Source organism: Strongylocentrotus purpuratus, unplaced genomic scaffold (genome assembly GCF_000002235.5).
Source record: "Strongylocentrotus purpuratus isolate Spur 01 unplaced genomic scaffold, Spur_5.0 spur5_scaffold_11, whole genome shotgun sequence".
NCBI lineage: Eukaryota > Metazoa > Echinodermata > Echinoidea > Camarodonta > Strongylocentrotidae > Strongylocentrotus > Strongylocentrotus purpuratus.
Genome location: NW_022145596.1, coordinates 12,678,027 through 12,699,781, shown reverse-complemented (window position 1 = coordinate 12,699,781; position 21,755 = coordinate 12,678,027). Strand labels below are relative to the sequence as shown.

Below are 21,755 nucleotides of genomic sequence, written 5' to 3'. Positions count from 1 at the left end.
TTTTGTTAACTGGGGAGGGGGCACTGGTCTCTTCTGTCGGACGAAAGGGGAGGGGGTCAGGGTCTTGATAACGCCTTCGCTTTTAGGGTTTAAATGGCATCTCTTTTCTCATAATTCTTTTCCTATCTAATTTATATATCTCCCACCGAATTTCTTCTTTTGGTTTTTTCCTTGTCATCTACACCACAGGGAGTGTGTTGGCAAATGTAGATTGGATACAAAAAAAAATGATTGTTGTTTTATCACATGAGAAAATCTGAGCGATGGTGAGACAATTCGCAATAGAAGAAATGAAATAAGTTCTACATAATAAAGACAACGCTAAACAGTAACAGGTGATTGATTAAAAAATTATGTTTTTCATTTATTTATATCTTTCTTCTTTCCCCTTTCTTCTTTCCCTTTTCTTCTTTCCTCTTTCTTCTTTCCCCTTTCTTCTTTCCCCTTTCTTCTTTCCCCTTTCTTCTTTCCCCTTTCTTCTTTCCCCTTTCTTCTTTCCCCTTCTTCTTTCCCTTTTCTTCTTTCCCCTTTCTTCTTTCCCCTTTCTTCTTTGCCCTTTCTTCTTTGCCCTTTCTTCTTTGCCCTTTCTTCTTTCCCCTTTCTTCTTTCCCCTTTCTTCTTTCCCCTTTCTTCTTTCCCCTTTCTTCTTTCCCCTTTCTTCTTTCCCCTTTCTTCTTTCCCCTTCTACATAATAAAGACAACGCTAAACAGTAACAGGTGATTGATTAAAAAATTATGTTTTTCATTTATTTATATCTTTCTTCTTTCCCCTTTCTTCTTTCCCCTTTCTTCTTTCCCTTTTCTTCTTTCCTCTTTCTTCTTTCCCCTTTCTTCTTTCCCCTTTCTTCTTTCCCCTTTCTTCTTTCCCCTTTCTTCTTTCCCCTTTCTTCTTTCCCCCTTTTTCTTCTTTCCCCTTTTCTTCTTTCCCCTTTTCTTCTTTCCCCCTTTCTTCTTTCCCCTTTTTCTTCTTTCCCCTTTCTTCTTTCCCCTTTCTTCTTTCCCCTTTCTTCTTTCCCCTTTCTTCTTTCCCCTTTCTTCTTTCCCTTTTCTTTCCAAAAAGCATATCAGTCTAGAACCGCTCATGTGTCATTTTTTGTTTGTCATTGCAGTCTATTAAAAACTTTCCTAGTATCCAATGTATTGTCTGTAGACCTACATAATCATAGTTTATTTCCGGTAGGAGACGAGAGTCAAAACATTTATGTCTCCATTTTAAATCATTTGCAGATGCTATAGAAATGGTTACTCATACGACGCTCATTATTGCTGTATCGAATTTCTTTCCTGTATTCCCTGGAACCGCCCCCCCCCCCAACCCCAAACAAAACACACACTAACAACACCACATTGGCGTAGCAAGAAATTGGTCAAGAAATGTGATCCTCCCCTAAATTAAGAGTAATGTATCTGGGCAACCCCCGTGACGGGTGGGAGGGGGGGGGGGGAGAGGGAGTGAGAGAGGGGTATACACCATATTTAATTTATGTTATATAGCAGTACTAAATCATCATCATCATGAAACATTATCACCAACAACCATGCATCGAGAGAATGGTCTTGAGTGCCAATAAAGTGGAACCAAGTTTTCAAATCCCCACTGGCACTGATCCAATAATTTCATCAATATGTTAAACATATTCTCATGAAATGTGCATGAACAACTTCATCCTATACCGTCACTCGCGCCCTTGTCCGTGACCATAAGGGCCTAGACCTACTTGTTAAAAGTTCTGAGAAAGTCAAGTTCCTAACAAGATTCAAATGGTCAAGGATCGTTTCACAGCTGACCATTCTGGAAATGTCAAACTTTGACTTTGAATCGTTATTAGATTACGGTTCAGGATAACCTTGGCCTCAGTCCTAAGTAGGTAGATTTCTCCGAATCCAGTTTACTCAATCCTATAATTTCAAAGATTTCATCTTACTGACGTCAAGTCTTTAAAGAGGTCACGAACGAATTGGACCAAACTTTGACCCCATAAAATCTTGCTCTTGACCGTAAGCTAAAAGGCGAAACCACCACGATCGCAAAGACTTTCGAGAAATCAACTCAAGGGTAATTTCAATAATATTCTGCATATCCTATGGAAATGACGTTCGCATTACGTAATGCGACATTGCAGTTGTTGCGCATTTGAGAAGGTGATTTGGTTGATTTTTCTAAGGAGTTACCTCAGCTCCCCGGTTACTCCTTGATTTTTTAAAGTCTCTGCCATCGTTCATGGTTAGAACCATCCAGTTTTAATTGCGCAATTTTAGCCGTTTTCAGTTCATGTAAGAAAGTGCAATAAATATGTCTGATTTCAGGCTTCAGCTGTTCAAAAGGAAGAAAGTTGCAAAGCTTTCCAGGAGCGGTCATCGCTTGAAGTGTCAGTTAGTTAGCACAATAATGCGCGGCTCGGGAGAGTTACGAACCAACGAACAGATGTTCTGCGCCAGGTTTTGACCATTATGGTCTCGAAAACTTCCACCCAAAATGATGAGATACCTCTTCAATAATCTTCGATATCAACGTTTCAAATTGAATGTGACATGAGACTGCATAGACACGAAAGGAGATGACGCATAAAAGGTCAGAAAGTTAGCGCCAGTGAATTTTTGTCAAGGCCCTTTACAATCACCCAGAGGCCCGTCAGTTATTACCACGGGTTTACTTTCGACCAATCACGATCCAGGTGAAATTGACTTTCGATTTTCATGTGAAACTTCTAACTTTCCAATAACTTCTCAAACATTCCTCAATATAATGCCTCAAAATAAACATGACGAATGACCCTACAGACATTTAGTATCATCTCAATAATAATGTAAAGTATTTCCGACTAAAAATCGACTTTAGTTTTCCAACTGGGCAGAGTTCATGACCTGCGTCACATGACATATTGTCACCACCTGATGTTTCATGGGGCGTACAAGGTCTCTGACATCATGGAGTTGGAAATGATGCCGATTAACGTACCAACAGCTGGTCGAAAATTGTAGTTGAGATGAATACAAAAAAAGAGTATAATTTCGTAGAAATGTAGCTTTATGTAGTTATCGTTGCGAAAAACGCTACTTTGTAGGAAACTCACTATACAGTCTTGGACTCTATTCAAATTGAAAAATAAGCCTAGACTTGGTGCTGTCTGATTAAAAATGGGGGGGGGGGGGGGCTCAGAATTATCGAGCACCCCCCCCCCCCCTCGCTTACCATTACATCACCGCACGGCTAGAAGCTTGGGACCCACACGGATGGCCACTATACACACTTTGAGCCCCCCTCCCACTTTCCGTCCACTTAGCAGCCCCTGTTGCGCACCCCATCACCTTATAAAATCGTTCCGCGGCGCCTGCACCGATACAATGTTATATGTTTCGATTGGTTTTGACAAGAGTAAAGCCCTCCCCTTTTACTAAGGTCACGGGGTCGCGTAAAACATCGAAAAATATCTTGGCGAACAGGAACAACAAAAGGATGAAAAGGATAGTCCTAGTGATTTAAAGCGGTTCCGATGGGACTCGATACAAATACAGATAACAGTGAAAGGTTAAATTAACACAAATAGCAAACGGGCTTCAAATCTGTTAGTGTCAGAAGCGGTTGTCTGTGTACATTTACAAATACCTCGCAAAGAAGTACTCAGTAGACAAGGTGTTACAACATAAAGCTATATCATTGCCATTCCAGGTGAATGCATGTATATATATTTATATTTTGTTACAAATAGATATCTTGTATTATAAAAATCCTATAGTCCATTTTATGTTTACGAAATAAATCATTCATGCAATGTCCTATCAATATTATTACATGCAAGCACAGTGAGCAAAGTAATATGCTATTACAATTTGTTATCGTAAAAGACTGACCACATAGTAGTCTGGTAGATACATGAAACACGCTATTTTCCGGGATAGCCGAATGACAATGTTCTTTTAATGCTTAATTGAAAATTAATGGTTTCTGTAAATCAACAACGTTTTGTACAGGTTAAACTCGTTGCTTTTACATGCAAAGTATACACCCGAATTATAGCTAGTAAATGTATTAATGTGTGTATATGAAGGAACAATTGCTCCACCACTTCCCCCCCCCCCCCCCATCCCTCCCTCCCTCCACCCCTCCCTCAATAACGGATGTTTAGATATCATGATATATGATACCACATTCCATCAGGAAAATTGTCCTTTTCCACTTTTGGGCACATTTTTTTCTCGGCGGCTCCCTCCCAAACATAAAAAACTAGCTGTAGACTGAAGGCTACTGTAAAACCATTGCAAAACATTCAGTATGTACTATTGGTTTATTCCAAGATACCTAGCAATTAGTAAGGTCCACATTATTTTAATTTTAGACATTAATTCAAAGAATGCATTGAACCTTAACCCTTCAAACTAAATACTATGGTTAAAATATAAAAATGAGCAGAGTGATTTGGCAATGCCTTTTTTCTATACACCCTATACCTAGTTGATAACTATGTTTTCAACAGAATTCGCAATCTGATGTGAATCGCACCGGGTCAAAAGGCAAGAGACCGTTCACAATTCCCACATGTTTCAAATCGACACCTCTCTCTCATTTATCTTTCTTGACTTATCCATATGCTCCTTTCCACCGACAAGTCGTAGTAGGGCGCTTCCTTTTAGTCTAGAGTTTCATGAAAACTTAAAGGTCGTATACCCATTTTGCAGGTATCCAATGACATTTTGATAAAAATATACCATCGCAGGCAGTGTGAAGTTAATAAATGATAATGTACTGAACTTGTCAGTGTTTTTGTTATGAATAATAAGTCTCCTGGATGCCCAACAATTACCCCAGACAACACTAGCGTGAATAGAAAGAATATCCGGTAGTGAATTGTGCGGGTATAGGGACCAGGGGGTGTTTCACAAAGATCCTAAGTTGAACTTAACTCTAAGTTGGACTTAAAAATGTAGCCTTAAATAAAATATATTCAAAATTAAAATTCAAGTATTTAAGACTTTTCATATATTCCACATCAAGAACATGACATCTCCAATGATAATAGAAAATATGAATGATTTGAATCAACATTTTATACCTTTTAAAGTAACTTTTACAAAATATTTGTCTTAGCGGTAGATGTCCTATTGTTAGCCGGAACCAATATCCGGGGTGGTGGACCCGGGGGAACTTTAAAAGAAGAATCGATGGTTACACACGTAAAAACAAAATTCTGCGCCGAAAAAGATACGGTTTGTTTTGAGGGTAGAACGCGAACGTGTATTGCAGCTTTAAGAAATGACACCTAACAGGTGGAGAAGGAGAGACCAGATGTGGGAGGTTTCGGGACCATCCCAAGTCATTATAACCCATTTCCGAGGTCCAGGGATCGAGGTGACTGCATGTCTCCAGTCAAAATTCAAGACAGATTTCTGAGACGGGAGGAGCAAAAGAAGATGGAAATGATAAAAGGAAAAAAAGAAAAGCAGAAAGCTAAGACAGGTTGTGAGAAGAGGTGGACATTATTCAGAGAGAAAAAAGGAGGAGGAGAGGGAAAGTGAGGGAATAGAGGAGGAGGAGGAGGAACAGGAGAGAGAAAGAGAGAATGGGAGAGATTGAGTTAAAGAGAGAGAGAGAGAGAGAGAGAGAGAGAAAGAACGAAAAGAGGGGCGGACTCAAGGAGAAGTGAGCGAAAGGGGAGCAAGAGAGAAAAGGGAGGACAGAGGAAACTGGGGGGGGGGGTAGGAGTCGGCAACCGGAGACGGTAACTAGCACTGAAAACTAATGGGGGAGGGGGCAACCAACAGTAATACGACCAGGTGATATTAAAATGTTTCGGTGGTAACGTACAATCTAATGTTAATAATAATCATCATCATCATCATCATCATCATCAAGGGGGCGGCTCTAACATAACTTTATAGGCTTATAACTCATTTTGTTTAAAATATCTCCAGTTCGAGAGAGGCAAAAGAACGAAAAACTGAATTATAAAAACGCTAGCAGAGGGGTCAAGACAAGCATGGAGTAAACATATTTTTCTCACAATATTATTGTCTCATGAAAAGCTGTCAAATGAACTTCAAAGGAACTTTCGAATCCCCACCCACATGTACACTTTCTTCAAGACAATATACTGCGGAAGAGTCGATCTGATACTACACTAGTTAGCTAGATGGCACAGGTCCACTGCTATAACAAAAATAATGAAAATGTACAAGACGTCTACTGGGCTAGTGAGTGTAAACGAGGGAGAGGGGTTAGTTAATAATCCTACAAATGTAATTTTATTGGTAGATAACGATTTGAGTGTCAATTTTCTCGTTACCTCATCGAGCGAGTAACATTTTGACACTCAAATACTAGATAATATATGAAATTTCCTAATAGATCCTCCGTTGCCTATAAATTATGAGGTGACGGCTGCCAAAGTATTTGTAATTTTAAAAAAATGTTCGGGGTTGGGGGCAGGGGCCTACGGGCCCCCAAACCATACATCAATCGTTGGTTGCTAGTCCCGCCCTATACTTACTGGATACGTCATAATTTTAAGCATGCATACATTATATAGAAGAAGAAAAAAAAATTATCGCCGTATCAAATCCTCAATCGAGTATTTTTCGTCGTCATTACTTTTTAGAGGGTGTGTTTGTTTTGTCTCGTACTCTCAATAATCTGTCAATTTTCTCACAATTCTTCCGAACCATCAAGTGTACTTCAAACTCGTGTCCCACTTTCTATGTATGCAGCTGTGATGAGCATCACAAGCAGGATTCACAGGAGACACAACAATCGCAATTGCATTCCAAGCCAACGCCTGCCCTTTGCTTTTCCAAAAAGTAATTATTCCATGATTTGTGGTATTGTTTTGACATTGACCCATTTTATCTGTGTCTCTTTTTAATCCTCTTTCTCTTGCTCTCACTGTCTCTCGATCTCTCTAATATCTGCAAAACTATAAATATCCAGGAATGCATCAGGTTTCTGTGAGCCCGACGTAGTGCGTAATCGACAGATTTATAAATGGGGGGGGGGGGGGAAATATACAGGGACTGAAGGGAGCCTTGTTAGTACTCCGCACGTGGGCGCTATAAACTGTCAGAAAATTTGAAAACATATTATGAACTATTTTCCTGAAATAAAATATATATACACTGTATACCGAACATCCACTGCAACAAACAAGCACTAAATAATATTTCTTCTCAGGCTTTCCTGGGGAGGGGGGGGGGGGGGCGTACGCCGGCTACGCCATTTTCTATGCCACTCCGAGCATGGATTATTCATGTCAATACCGAGTCACTTTGCAGTCATCATTAATTAGTTATTAAGTGTCTGTTTTAGCAATGACATGAGGATTTTGAATTTTAAAAGATTGCTTTGTAATGTCATTATCATGACTATCAATATGACATTCACTTCGCTGGGACAGGTTAGATCAAATAGTTACTCACATCAATCGAAAGACTAACAAGGCCTTGACTGGCAGAGCGAAACCGGTAATATGGATCAATATCCTCTGTCCTTTGTCCAAAAGAATACCGCGAAAATGAAATATGACGAATTTCTATCTTTATGCTTGGTAAAGACTTTCATCCCGAGACAGTCACGAGATGAGATGCCTAGACACCTCATTTATTTCAATATTTTACAATTCTTAAAGTTGATTGAAATAACCTCGAACTCAACTGTGATGTTATTTACCTCACACCATGCTAATCATCTATCTCTCTATATACTCTGTCTCCCCGCGATGTGTTGCCTCTAAAATCCTTGCATCATAGGGCAAAATCATAAAATCACAGGGCCTAGACGCAAGGAGACACAAAAACGGGATTCTTTTCTCCAAGTTCGATGTGCTTGTATATAACTTTAAACTTTCCAATCACTTTAAGTTTATTCTTTAAAAGTGGATATGTTATCTGTAGAGTTGGGAAAAGTCAGAACAAAAAGGCGCCGTTAAAACCCAATTTCCGTTGATTAAAACAAGATTGAGAACTGCACTCACAAAACTAACACAATTTTGACAAAAATTATTAAGGCAGACCTACATCTTCTTTTGGAAGTTTTAGGCCCAAAAAGGATCACGCTTTACTTCTTAGTTAATTTTGGGAAACTGGACAGTTAAGCGGATCATAAACTTCAAATCTACGACATAGCAGACCCCCCCCCCCCCCATAAAATCACACAAATTAGAGCCATCGGCCCAACTAGTCGCAGAACGATTGAGCAAGGGGGTGCTCAGCTCAGCTTAGATAGAAAAAAGCGAGCGAAGTGTAAAAAAACGGTGTCATTGGGGGTCAAAATGGCATGGGTGTCAACTGTTTTGGTAAAGGGCAGGGTGCTCCTTCTTGCGTGGGCCCCGGCCCCAGCCCCCGCCTAAAGTCCATTATCAAATAAGATTTGTTTTCCAACTCTCATTAAGAGACTGGTGTTCCATTTTGCCATTAAACAAAAAATGCGCGCGGGGAGGTGGGTCCGTGAAGATGTAATTTATCAAACCGTCAAATATCTTGTTGATACTGTATCACATCAGTGGAAAGCTGCCAAATGAAAATGATCTAAAACACAATAAACCTCTCTGTTTCTGTCACCTACCCTTATCTGATTGACGAAATACCTTTACCTCGCCACGATCTGATCTTTGCTCTCAAAATCGCGTGAAAATATTGTTATTGTGGAAGCACGGAACAAAATGATGGAAAACGTAAAGTCTGGGGAATAATTTACAAGGAAACTGACAGGCCACAAAGCTCTTTTCTATCATGGGAATTAAATTGTTGCCGTATTTTTGTGTGACAGGAGTATTAAACAATAGGCCTGTAAAACAACATTTTGCCGAGTGGTTAAGTGGTTAATAACATGCAGTGGCATAGCGGTGATCCAAGCCATTGAGGGGCATTATAGCAGGATGTGTGTGTGTGTGTGGGGGGGGGGGGGGGGGGGGGGGGGGGGGAATCGGCCTTACGAGGTAAATCAAAAATCAAAAGCTAATCAACAAGGTCACCGATTTATAGGGGGTATGGGCCTCTCTCTCTCTCTCTCTCTCTCTCTCTCTCTCTTTGTTCTTTTCTGTTTAAAGCAATTCGATGGGGGCCCCCGGGTGGGGGGGGGGGGGGGGACTTGGCCCATAGCATATCTACGCCACATGAAAACGAACTTAGTGAATGTAGCAATGTCATATTTAGCCCGAACAACCAGTATACCCCCCCCCCCCGACATCATTAAGCCCAGGGGGTGGAGCAGCATTGTTGTCACAACGACAGGGGAATGTAACAAAGGAGGAACTTTTTGTTATACAACAAAACAAAACGAAATATAAATTTTTAAAGAGTTTGTGCTTGTTACTTACCATTTTGACAATTGCTTTTTTAGATGGGTGAGTATGAGGAAGAGATATCAGCTTGTATCAGAAAAAGGAGTGCTTTTTGGGTATAGAATGCTTTTGAAAAGAGGGTGTGGTCAGGTTTATCCAGATTGACATTTGCTCATTACATCAGTGGTGGATAGGGACAAAGTCGGCCCGTGCCCCTTTCAAAACTCATCTATAGCATCCCGTCAACAACAAAAGATTGCATCCTCAATGTAGAATTTTTTCGAAATTCTGCCACCCCCCCCCCCCCTCTTATACGAAATATTTGACCCGCCCTTGTCTCACAAATTAAAGAATTTGAAATTGCTATAAAAGAGTAAAAGACCTGGGATAAATGTTGAGATAATTCACCCACACACATTACATACAGGCGACAGGTGACCTGGATTATGTAATCTAAGCTGAAGCCAGAATATTTTCAATAAAATGAATACACGCAGGTCAGCTTAAAGGTATAGGCTACATTATTGTATAAACTGCAATTAAATTGGACAGAGCAAGCTGTACCTATGCACATATTGAAGAAAGAAATACTTATCAACGGATATCGACAAAACACTACAGATGCTGGATAAGTCACAAGTACAAACAGAATTGACGAAGATATTTCATTAGAAGTAACCTATTCTAGTTAAAATTCTAGAAAACAAAATAATATGTAAAATTTACATAATTTTTAAAAAATAATTAAGCAAGTCATGGAAACTCGGAGTAGTCTCCTTTACATTACAATTGTGAACTATGTCTATGGGTCGAACAATTATTATCAAATGTTTAATTTTTCATACAGCAGGGCATTGGCTAGATATATTGTTAGTCAGCATTGTGACGTAATATCAGGAGTAACGCGGGAAAAAAATCTGACAAAGCAATTTTGTCCTCTTTTTTCCGGACTGTCAAGATTGCAGATCTTTATCGCTCGTGTACAGAGGAAATCGAATAGTCTGGATAACTCACTATACGGCCCTCTCACGATCCAAAATAATAGTTTTATTATTGACAAACAAAAAAAACAAATTGGATCATTACACTTTTTCTAAAGTTGTATAAAAATTGACCTGCGTGTAAAAATGTATAATTCAGTTCTTCTTTCTTCCTGAAAAGTGCAGGCTTCATGAAATGAAGATTAACGCACTGTGACAAACACAAGAAACACACGACCTGGACAATAAATTGAGAACGGAGGCCATGCTATGTAAAACTGATCTGGCTCATGAATTTGAATGTTAATATTGTGTTTAGTGGGTGTTGTTTGAAATAACAAGTCATTGACGCCTTTATGTTTCTTCTGTTTGTTCGATTTAGCTCCAAACATAATCGTAGAATTTACAGGTTCTGAACTTCCGCCAACAAATTAGCCATGGTACAATTATTATTTTAACTGCAGTTAACTGCAAACGATCCAAAGCATCTCATTGTAGAATCTATGTAGATAATCCTCCAGGTTTTCACCCAAGGTGTTCCTCACTCCAGGTTTTCTGTACTTTTATCAGATTCGATCAGTATAAAATGATTTCTTGGTCAATGAAAAGTGCAGAATCGGTAATAAACGCAATACTAATAACACAGTTTGCCTCGAAAGGCATGTGCAAGCATTGTACGAAAATCATGGAAGATGTGACTCTTTTATCTGTTTACCATTTTATTATTTTAGGTTATGTCGATAAATGAAATCGGCAATTCCCACTATACGAGATTACAGAAGTCACCGTCACTAATAAAAGCCATCATTTCGCTTTCAAGGTTTAGATTAGGATTCCAAGACAGATTGCGGTGCAGGGCATTTGAAAGATTTTCTTTTGCAATTTAGTTGAAAATGTTGAAACTGTAACACAATCAATGTGACAAATGACCGATTTCTTACCTTTGAGAACTTCTCTTTTCCTGAGCAATGAAATCGTTTCAAATGTAAAAGACTCGAAGTCCAACTTTTCGAAATCAAAGACGGATGAGAGGCTATGAGATTAAAGACAAAGATAAACGATAGAATCCTGCTACCTCCAACGATACACAGTTCACGACTATCTCACAAACAGGAAGAGATGCGGAGTGATCAATTTTTCCGCTGGAGCTGGTTTCGAATGAGATGGAAAGCGGGCGGATAATGGTATCGTTTTCATCGAGATGCATGGGTATGATGGAAAAAAAAAGTTACTGCGCATGCGTGCATGCCGATTACTACCGCAAGTGTCCGATCCAGTGCCGAAACGCTAAAGTCATAAACGTCTTTTATTGATAGAGGTCCCATTGGGTTTAATTTGCAATCAACATCGAAATACTTGTTGGACGTCCTTTTTTATTTTACCCTCCCCCCCCCCCCTTACTGCTCGTGGGAGAACATTAAATCTTTGACTTTGTAATGTACTTGTAGTGGGATAAAACTGTCTTTCTATAGAATTATTTACGCCTTGTTTTCAGAATTAGGGCGCTTTGCTGCGGAGTCAAGGATACTTTGGTGAGCCCGTTGCCATCCCGCCAACTTCTCTTGTGCAAAATAATAAACCTCAATCTGATGTTCGGGGATAAAAGAAGTGACCATTATAGAAAAATAAAAGGAACACAAGGTATGCCAAAATTAAGTAATTTAGATCATCATTATTGAAACTACTAAAAGTTTTTTACTCTTAATCAATATTAATACCATTATACTCCATTCTAATGTCATAGTAAAAGTCACATAAGCGCGGCTTAAATCGTTAGTATATCTTGCCGTTATTCAGTTTAATTAAAAAATAAATTCCAACCCACAAAGCAATTCAGATATTTAGGGGCTTACCAAACATGACCTTTAAATTGAGTATCATTTCTTTAGTAAACTTTCCCATAGACATACTGACTTCTAACTCTGCTTTAAGTATTTCCCTTGTTGTTATGTTTCATCGAATGTGTTATAAATCACGAAAGGTCTACGACTTAACGAGATCACTTTAGTTTGCTCAGCATTTAGCGTCTGTAAAATGGCGCATGGCTGGATTGCTCCCCAGGGAGTGGAAAATGTACACAAAATTACAGACAACGTCGATGTAGTAAGCGCCATATAAACCTAGAATATTATTAATATTATTATTAGATAATGGTTTTTAACCAGTAAACATTTTCCCCTGAATTAATGAGAGAAATACTTAAAACATAAGGCTGGACACAAGGCTACGGAAGTATGTACTTTCATGATGACATTTGACATCCTAATTTCGCAACGACCTTGTACAAATAAACATTACTTCTTATAATGTTGCGAATGTTTTATGAGATGGTAGTAAATCATCGGCCTAAAGAAATGGCATCACCTGTTTATTTTGAATGGATACAGGAACAATACTGACAAAAGAGTTGAGAAATTTTCCACTGCATCTCACTTTTTATTCACGCAATATACATGTGCAAATACATTATAACAGGCAGTTGTGAGTGCTGGTGCTGTTACGCACAATACTGGTAGAGCCTGCAGAGTGTGGGCAAAATAAGAAAATGTCTAACAAAGTATTCGCTTGAAAAGTTTGATTACCATCAAGATCTATTTTTCTAAGGACAGAGGTCTTAAAAAATAAAACCTCCATTATGTATTATCATATTTCCATTATACACTGTAAATGTTGATATGTTCCTAACACTCCATAGTTTTTATGTTATATTCTTAAGTGGTAACTCGTGATTTATATTAACCTATATCATCTCTTGTACTTTATAGCGATTTTCTCTCCTTTTATCCCATTCCTGCCTCCCTGTTAGGCCTGTCTCTGTATTTCCCCTTTGTCTATTATGTGTGCCTTTCCACATGTCCCCCTGCCCCCTGTCTCTGTCTCTCTGTCTCCCTCTGTCTCTCTCTCTCTCTCTCTCTCTCTCTCTCTCTTTCTCACACTCTCTCCTCCTCCTTTTCTTTCTTGGTTTCTTATTGCACAGTCGTCTCACAGATTTAAACACTGCTTTATCGAAACATTAATGCTGCGAGAGATTTCCTGTCTTTCAAAGAGTTTTACCATCTTTCTCTCTAGTTGACTAAAAACTTGAACTATGAATGCGTAGAAGAGGAAATCCACTCTTTTAGGAGTCCTAATAGCGATCCCCTTTTACACTATATAAAAAGTGAAACGCTCCTTCAAAAGAGTAATTCTAACCACTCTACAACGAAAAAAAAAAGGGAATGAATTTACACTTTTCTGGGTAAGGAGAATACACGTCGATCTTTTTCAAAAAGTTTAATAAAAAACTTCAACCACATAATACATAAAAGAGTAACTTTTATTAACCCTTTATCATCATGGCTTTTCAGTTTTTCATCTGGCTTTTGGGGTCTTCTCTTCTCCTATTTTTCTTCTTGCCATCCTACTCCCCCTTTCGCTCACCTTTACAGCGTGAATTGTATATTTTTTTTCTTTGCTGTTTCTCCCGATCCCCTTCAATACTATATTGTAAAACAAAATAAAGATCTCTTTTAAGGTTGTACATAATGTTGTAATTTGGGAAATAATATCTTACTTTTAAATAGTCTAAAAGATTGAATCAATCAAGATTGTTGGCATTCTCAAGAGATGAACAAATTTCGAATATTGGGAAAAAAATTTTCTTTACATAGTCCTTTGAACTATATAGTTTGAAACATATAGTAGCCAATACAAAACTAGAATGATGGGAACTGTGTCAAATCGTAAAGTATCAGAATTTTGATTTGGAAACAATATCTTATCAAAACAGGAAAGTAGGGCTATACTTTTCTTGCGATGGGTCGCCTGTGTTTTCGATCAGAACCCAAAACGGTCTCACAGACGATCTTCGCGACGATCGATTTATTCTCGCCAATTTCCTCTCTTCGTCCCATTGCCATCCTCCAGGGTCACGAGCTTGACCCCGGCCTAACATCGGTGACGTCACAATGTCCTCTTAGCCTGGATCGGTGTCACGTCCCTCGAAATAAAGTGTGCCCCTGACATGGGCGTATCCAGCACTGACCCTTTCAAAACTGCATACTTTATGCCCTGTCAACAATTATATGTACAAGTGTAGTAGACCCGAGGAAAGGTGGGGGCTTTTAATTAATTAGTTCCGGTATTTCATTATTATTTGGAAGAAGGCTCAGTAGGAAAATTATAAAATATTTGATTTCTATTCTAACCTATTGCTCTTAATTAAATTCTAAACACATGTTTCTTGTCACGATTTAATAATGGCATATCTATAAAATATATCAAACCATTCTTATTTTACCTCCCCCCCCCCCCCCCCCCAAAAAAAAAAAAAAAAAATCACTTTCCCATTTTTAAAAAGCGAACAATTGTGCAGAGGCGTCAATAGGCCCTTTTTCAGGTTTTCATCTTCACAATTTGACAATTTAGTGATTTATTCCCCCCTCCCCCTCCTTTGCAGGCCCGTATCCACGGAGGGGGGGGGGGGGGGGGGGGGGGGGAGGGCACGTGCCCCCCACAAAATTCCAAGATCGGTTGAACTATTTTTGACCCCTCCCCAGGAAGTCGATTAATTACATGTATGTGCCCCCCCCCCCCCCCCAACATCAAGCTCTGGCTACGGCCCTGCTCCTTTGCAACACTAATAATTACTCGATTTGACCCGATTTGGGATATAAGGATGATTCCCCCCCTTCCCCTCTCAAAACGGTCCAGTATTGTCTACATTCCAAAAGATGGAGCGCTAGAGTAGGGACCAATCGTAGACCCTACTGCCCTCCTTCGTTCTCTCTCCAAATGAGTTTACCATTTCCTTGATCTTGTCCCTAAATTTGTGGGGTTTTCTACACCTTCAAACACAGAATTGGATTTAAAACAAAGTGCAGGCGCTTGTCAGCTTTAGGTAAAGCCAATGTACCTTCGTTCCTCATTTGCTATTTAACCCATTCAATCTTACCATCTCTCTCCTACCCCCCCCCCTCTCCATTGCTCTCTCTTTAACGATATATCCGGGTATTTGACACTTCATTTCGAAGAAAGAATCCATTATTTCCTTGATCTTGAAGATTCTTGACCCCAAATCTAAGGAATTATTCTAGACCATGCAATACGAAAGTAAATCTAGAACAAAGGGCAAGCGAACGTCAGCTTCATGTGCCTCTACTCCCAAGTTTATCCTCATTTTCTGGTACATTCCACTATCACCAGCCTTCTTCCCTCCTAACCACCCCCCCCCTCTCTCTCTTTCATTCTTTTTCTCCTGCGTCAGTCTGTCCTTATGTTCTTTCATTCATCCCTCTTTCTTTCAACTTCTCTCTCTCTCCTTTCCCAATCTATTCACTTCATTTGTATTTATTTATTTTTGCCATATTCAAAATTGCAATAAACAAAATGGGAAGTGTCAACATGATAATACTAGAAGTTGAAATTTTCTTTATTAGAAATTCAAAACCAATAACAGAGACCATAATGAACAAATACATAAATACATTTAAGTTTTGCATCTTGTAACCTGTGAGAGGTATTACATTTGGGAAAGGAAAAATGACATTGACTTATACATAATTCATATAATCATCACAGCCACCTTACAATAGGCTAGCATAACAACACAGTAAAATATAAAAGTTAATTATATTATTAATGTGCACATTCTCTCAGAGACAAATGAAAAACATCCTAGACAGGTATACACCTATAACATGACGTGTGCAGCGGGGAACTCACTTAGACGAGTCTTGTTGGTTTATCCTCCACATTGCGTTATGTTCATTTGGCCCTCCAGCAGACTGGTCCAATCAACATTTCTATCTCTACAAGATCTAAATCTTTAATCTGAAATCTAAATGAGAAGCACTAGGACCCATAGACTAAAATTACAGAATCTCTCACTTTTCCCTTATCCCACTGGTCCAATGAAAAAACAAAACCATACCCTATCAAAATGTATGGCTATTGGGACATATATGACCAATGGCAAGTTGGATCACTGCCAACGGTTACATGAGGTTATAAATTATAGTTTCCTCATTTAGTTCATTCACTGTCATTTTTCTAACTACACTTTTAATTCTTTCAACTTTATAAAAATTGTGAGTTTAGTATTTTCAACAATTATAATGTCAACTACAATTTCTTATGAAATGTAAAGTAGTTGACATTCTATAATGGATATGTCATTATCCGAACCATTACAACCACATGCATATATCTTAAATATGATGGAAATAAGGCAAGAGAAACACCCTATCTGACAGAAAAATTGAAATAAGTTCAAGAAAGCAAAAAGTTCAGACAACATGACTAGTCTTCGACGTAAAGATGAAACAATTTTCCTTCACAGCATTTACATATTGACACAAATCTAAAACTCTAAAACACTACAAAATCTGTAAGAGAAAAACATTGAAAAGTGGTCCTCAGGACAATCCCCATTCTACGGTCTATCTACACATTGAAATAATGTCTAATTTATTTATTAATATCAGCCATGTAGACAGAGAGCCAGAAAGGCATTAACTGAAGTAAAAATCACTAAATGCCAAACACTTCATATTTCCATAACTATTAAGTTACAAATCTATGTGTTTTGTTTACATACACCTATTTGCCTTTACAGTCAAAATTTTATTTATTTATTTATTTTTATTTATCCAGGGTAACCCCATCAGTGAGTAAAACACTGTTTCACTAGAGGGCCCTGAAATGTATTTTACAGTTATATATTGGAACAATATTGCAAAGAGAATTTGAGATCAAATTGGCATCTTTACTAGAGTAATCAAATGCCTACCAAAAAATAATTCAAAAAATGTTTGCAAAGTATTGCTTTACATTTTGTTAGGCTGGTACTTGCTACACCAATAATATCTATATATCCAACACCACATCTCTTTTCTTGTCTGTCATAGCTGACCCCCCCCCCCCCCCCCTACCCACCTACTTCATGAAACTAACCACAAACCTAGATGTTTGAATAACTACTGTGTTGCTATAATAATATGACTGTATGTGCACATACATGCTTGAATATTGATTCCTTTGTGCAGATAATTTTGTTGTTGTTGAACAATTTACATTTGAAAAATTGTCATGCCAAAATTGGGTGAAGTCCAACACTGAAATTTTGTGAAATGTGCATATTGTGTGCTGTGAAAATTAACTCTGAAACGATTAAGTTCTGGTATAACCGAATTATTTTTAAAACTTTGCTCCCTAAACTTTTCACTTCTCAAAAACATGAACAGAATATACCTCAGTCACACCAAGAAGACCAACACCTGACCAACAACAGACAAAATACATCACCACCAAAGGTGAAAATTCAATCAGTTTGGAGATGGTGTGAGAGTCGAATTGAAGGAATGACTGATGTAAAAGGAGGTACAGAGCACCAAACTGGCAAACAACTACATGATAACATAAAACAAGGAGGAAAAAAAAACACCAAAATTTACCAATTAACTACATGTACATATTATATTCTATGTGTTGTATATTCACTGGGGAATCCAAAGGTGTCTTTACCATTGCCATAGACTCTGGGGAGAAGGCCAGCATTGGGGACAATGTTCCATGACAGGGTCAGGGTGATGTTTTGGTTGTTCCTGCAAAAACAAAAGATATGGTATAATATCAAGGCTTGTCAAAATATTAAAGCCCCAATGCATTACTTATAGCTACATGCGCCCTCTATAGCAAACAATGCCTAATCGGTGACCATTGGTCCCCTATGTTCCCCTTTTTCTTATGTTAATTGGAGCTGATTTGAAGAATAACCACATGTCAGTGACCATGCAGGGATGTCTAATCCCTCCTGGCAAAACTAGTACAGTGGGGTTTTAATACCTTTTTTTAATAATATTGAATGTTTCTGGTATTATCAAGTATTATTGAACTGTTTTATGGAATTGTCGTTTCATTTGATGTTTAGTCTGACTCAATCTCTAGGAGGGCCATCAGCTTGATACAGTCATCAAATATATTGCAATTGGAGTACAGAGGGCGCTATGTGACTTGATACCAAGTTCACTTTTATGAGCTCCAATTTCGTTTAGATTTTTATTGTTTTCCACAAGTTTTGTTTGACTTTGTTGTGCTGTAATACATTGGATTATAAATCTCAGATGTGGTCGGTAACATATGGAACAAAATAGCTTGGACTTGCTCGTCTATTTAAACATTTCCAACAGTTTGTTGCTTACCCATTCTCTATGAGTCTATTCCTACATCCATGCACGGACTGACAAAGTGATAAATTAAATTTTGAGTATGGTTCATCATACAAGTATGTAGAAAAATGTGTTGTATTGATGGATTTATTCTAAAATACTGTATGCCAAAATTAATAGAGACAGAGAAAGAGGGGGAGGGGGAGGAGGAAAGGAAGGAGGAAGGGAGGGAGGGAGAGAGAGAGGGAGGAGGGAGGGAGGTAGAGCGGAATAGGTATATAAGTCTCATCTATACTCACTTCAACCCATGACCATCATCAAAGAAAGGATATTTGGGTTGTATCCTATTGAAATTGAGATTAGCATTTGAAGTCCTCTTGATGATCTTGTCCCAGATGACCACTTGGTTCAGTTTCTGAAAATTGAGTGACAGAGAATGAATGAATCATGAAGATTTATTGTGCTTCATAGACTTGAAAATTAGGTCAATATTCCATTTGTAAGACACTATACAGGGATTGCACAAATTAAGAGAGTACCACAATCCCTCAAAATTTTTGTATAGGAAGAAAGAATAATTAATAAAGCACAATAAAAAAGAAAGCACAAGATGAAACAAAGGACTTAACGAAGGAGCATAAAACCCTCAAGAAAATAGAAGACGCTTACAAACAAAACAATTTGTTTGTTCTTTTAATTAATTTGGCTAAACAGGCTGAAAATTAGACCCTTTTACTTGAACTAATCTTATTTTCAACATATCAGACACCAGTTAGTGACAGATTCTTCTTGACTCATTACATGAACTTAAAGTCGAACAATGTTTTGAATGAAACGAAAGTTGGATGGATGAGAAATGAATTTCCTAAAGGAAATTATGCAACTTTCCCAGTATCAGAAAATGCATGTTTCATCTACTTATGAAGGTTGAAGAAATATTGTTCGATTTTTGAGTGCTCAAATTGTGACAAACTGGACCCATCGTGTTCTGTGACATTCCCTACGAAAACATTTCTATGAGGCTATTTTCATTCATGGTGCCTTTTGGAAAGGCTTTGAGGCAATAAAGATCTGTTACTCTCTGCAATGTATCTATTTTATCCAATGAAAATGTCCAAGAAATATTCAGCTAGTCAGAGTATTCAAAACTGTCATGACGTCATCTCTTACATTTTTACTTGTCTCATACTCGGCTGTAAGATAGATGAACAGCTGTTTGGTGTTCCAGTTGAAGAGAGGATCTAAGTTGGCCTGAAGATCAAAGTAAAATGCTCCTAGATCTGCATTCTCACCATACTGGGTATACGTGTGTCTCCTGCCAAAGAAAACAAGAAAGGTTAAAAAGTTAGGTTAAAAGTAAACAGAAAGATGGAGGGTCTACATGACATTAAACAAAAAAACATCATGAAAATGCCTGTTTTCGCGTTGCCAACTCGATACTTAATTTACTTCAGAGCAATAGCAATTAGTAAAAAAGAGGCACACACAGGGAGTTTACCAAATTTAGCCAACTCCCTGTGTGCACCTAAGTACACTAAACTGATTCCTACTATTATCATAAAGTCAGCATAAAATTAGCAATGCCAAATCCAGCATTTTCGCATACTCCGCAAGTATTTGTGATTGTGGCAGAACATTGGGAGCTTCTTCTTCTTTGGGTCGAGTCTGCCTCCTTCACAGCGTTTGTCAGCATTTTTGTAATGTATATGTTATCAAATGTTAGCTCATTATCATCAGGAATGCCTCAAAGCCCGAAGGTCAACAAATCGCTTTCACTCCAGTCCAGATCCAGTAACAAATTTTCACATTTTTGGTTAAATTCTGATTGATTTCAAAGTAATTTGTAACTATGAGAAGAAGATATCCAGCAAAACCACAAGCGAACTCTAAGATACAAGTGTAATTTGCAAGGTTCGTCATGTGCAGGAATGGTTGATTACGTACAACTTTGAGGTTTTATTTACAATTACATCACTCTTCATGCAGACAATGGTTGCCAGTTAATTTAGTTCAACCAGAACCACAGCCACGCCACCAATTTTAAATTAAGACTTTCACTTAGCGATATCAATATCACTATCAGTATCACATCTCACATTTTCACAAAGCCAATTAGTCTTACACACGCTATTTCAAAGTTCGGCTTAATTGCAGAATCCTCAAGACTGAAGGAAGCAGACTGCACCAAAATGTCATTGAAAACAAATATGTTCGTGTTTAGAATGCCTGGGCAAGGCGAATTAGAACTTTACAAAAATTTGAGTGCGTGGGACCGCAGTAGAAACAGCTGCTTATGAAGATCTACTTACACTGAATGCTTTATTGTTGTGATTTTGACTTCTTTCTTGGTGTCCAAGCTTACAGTTGTAAGAAAGCACAAAAATGTCAGTGCTGCCAATATACTCAGCGTAAAGGCAAATATCGTGTTTGCTCTTGATAATAACGTATTCATTTTTAGTTTTTGCTTCCCAGATCAGTAAGAAATTAATAAGCAAACGTGTATATGATAGCGCGCCCTCTACTGCCACATTCATCGAAGCTTCCCATCAGCATCAGCATCATCATCAGCATCAGTATACGGAAGTGTGAGGTGATCCTGTTGAAACTTCCGGTCGTTTCATTGAGTGGTGCTTCGTTCGAAAAAGAACCTTAACTATTTTTGCTCGCATGGCGGGTGGACGCACAAATAAATTTTATGGAAGCATTTGGTGCTGAGAGGACCATAAACAGACGAAGGAATTTTGACATGATTAAGACCCTAGCTCCCATCACCATCATAAACAGGAAAAAGACAATCAACACAATTGGGGAAAAATTAAAAGTATAGTGTTTGATTACCCTCTCACAGATGTGTGTCCAATCTATCAAATTTAACATCACAAAAAGTTAAGTTTACCATGAAAATACCTAAGCAACTGCTCTGTTGCATCATCAAGATATTGGCACACAAATTTTAACAGAAAATCTTTGCTTTGATGGGAAGATTGCAAAAAACCGTACTTGTTTCAACTCCCCCGCCCCTGATTGTGATGCCTATAATATGTAACTGCAAACTTATTCAAACCCTTATTGAGTTATGAGAAATGCCTTTTTTTCTTGGGCTTGACCCAAAGTTTAAGTTTTTCCCGTTTATCTGAATGCTCCCCGCCCTCTTTCCCTTTTTGCTGCCCACTAGGCAAAGGAACCTTATTCTCTCTCTCTCTCTCTCTCTCTCTCTCTTTTCTCCTTTTATATCAGTAGTTATGTGAATAGTAACTTCCTATAGTTTTTCCTGTCTAACAGATGTAAAAATAATTCAAATTTTTAAAAAATTGATGAAAGAAATTGAATGGCTACCTTTCCATAGTGGTCACTTTTGG

General features: G+C 38.3%; 2 protein-coding genes across 4 annotated transcripts in view; both read right to left on the bottom strand.

Moving 5' to 3' along the window:
• LOC100889171 (anti-sigma-I factor RsgI2) overlaps positions 1 to 11,421 on the bottom strand; it is a 32,481-nt gene extending 21,060 nt beyond the window's left edge. For all 3 annotated transcript variants that reach the window (XM_030980673.1, XM_003724599.3, XM_030980674.1), the window contains exon 1: positions 11,191 to 11,421. The gene's annotated coding sequence lies outside the window, so the exon portion shown is untranslated. The remainder of the gene's footprint in view (positions 1 to 11,190) is intronic.
• A 5,434-nt stretch (positions 11,422 to 16,855) lies between these two features.
• Positions 16,856 to 20,916, bottom strand: LOC100889091 (signal peptidase complex subunit 3). The gene is made up of 4 exons (XM_003724598.3): positions 20,706 to 20,916; positions 19,567 to 19,711; positions 18,696 to 18,811; positions 16,856 to 17,832 (listed from the first exon to the last, which is right to left on the bottom strand). The coding sequence occupies exons 1-4, from the start codon at positions 20,846 to 20,848 to the stop codon at positions 17,703 to 17,705; spliced, it is 534 nt and encodes a 177-aa protein (XP_003724646.1). The 5' UTR covers positions 20,849 to 20,916; the 3' UTR covers positions 16,856 to 17,702.
• Positions 20,917 to 21,755: the final 839 nt, after the last annotated feature.

Coding starts and splice junctions, on each gene's coding strand:
- LOC100889091 (XM_003724598.3), bottom strand. CDS start 20,848: ATGAATACGTTATTATCAAGAGCAAACACGATATTTGCCTTTACGCTG. Junction 18,812..19,566: donor AGTATGAGACAAGTAAAAAT/GTAAGAGATGAC, acceptor CTCAATTTTCAG/AAACTGAACCAAGTGGTCAT. Junction 17,833..18,695: donor GATGATGGTCATGGGTTGAA/GTGAGTATAGAT, acceptor TTGTTTTTGCAG/GAACAACCAAAACATCACCC.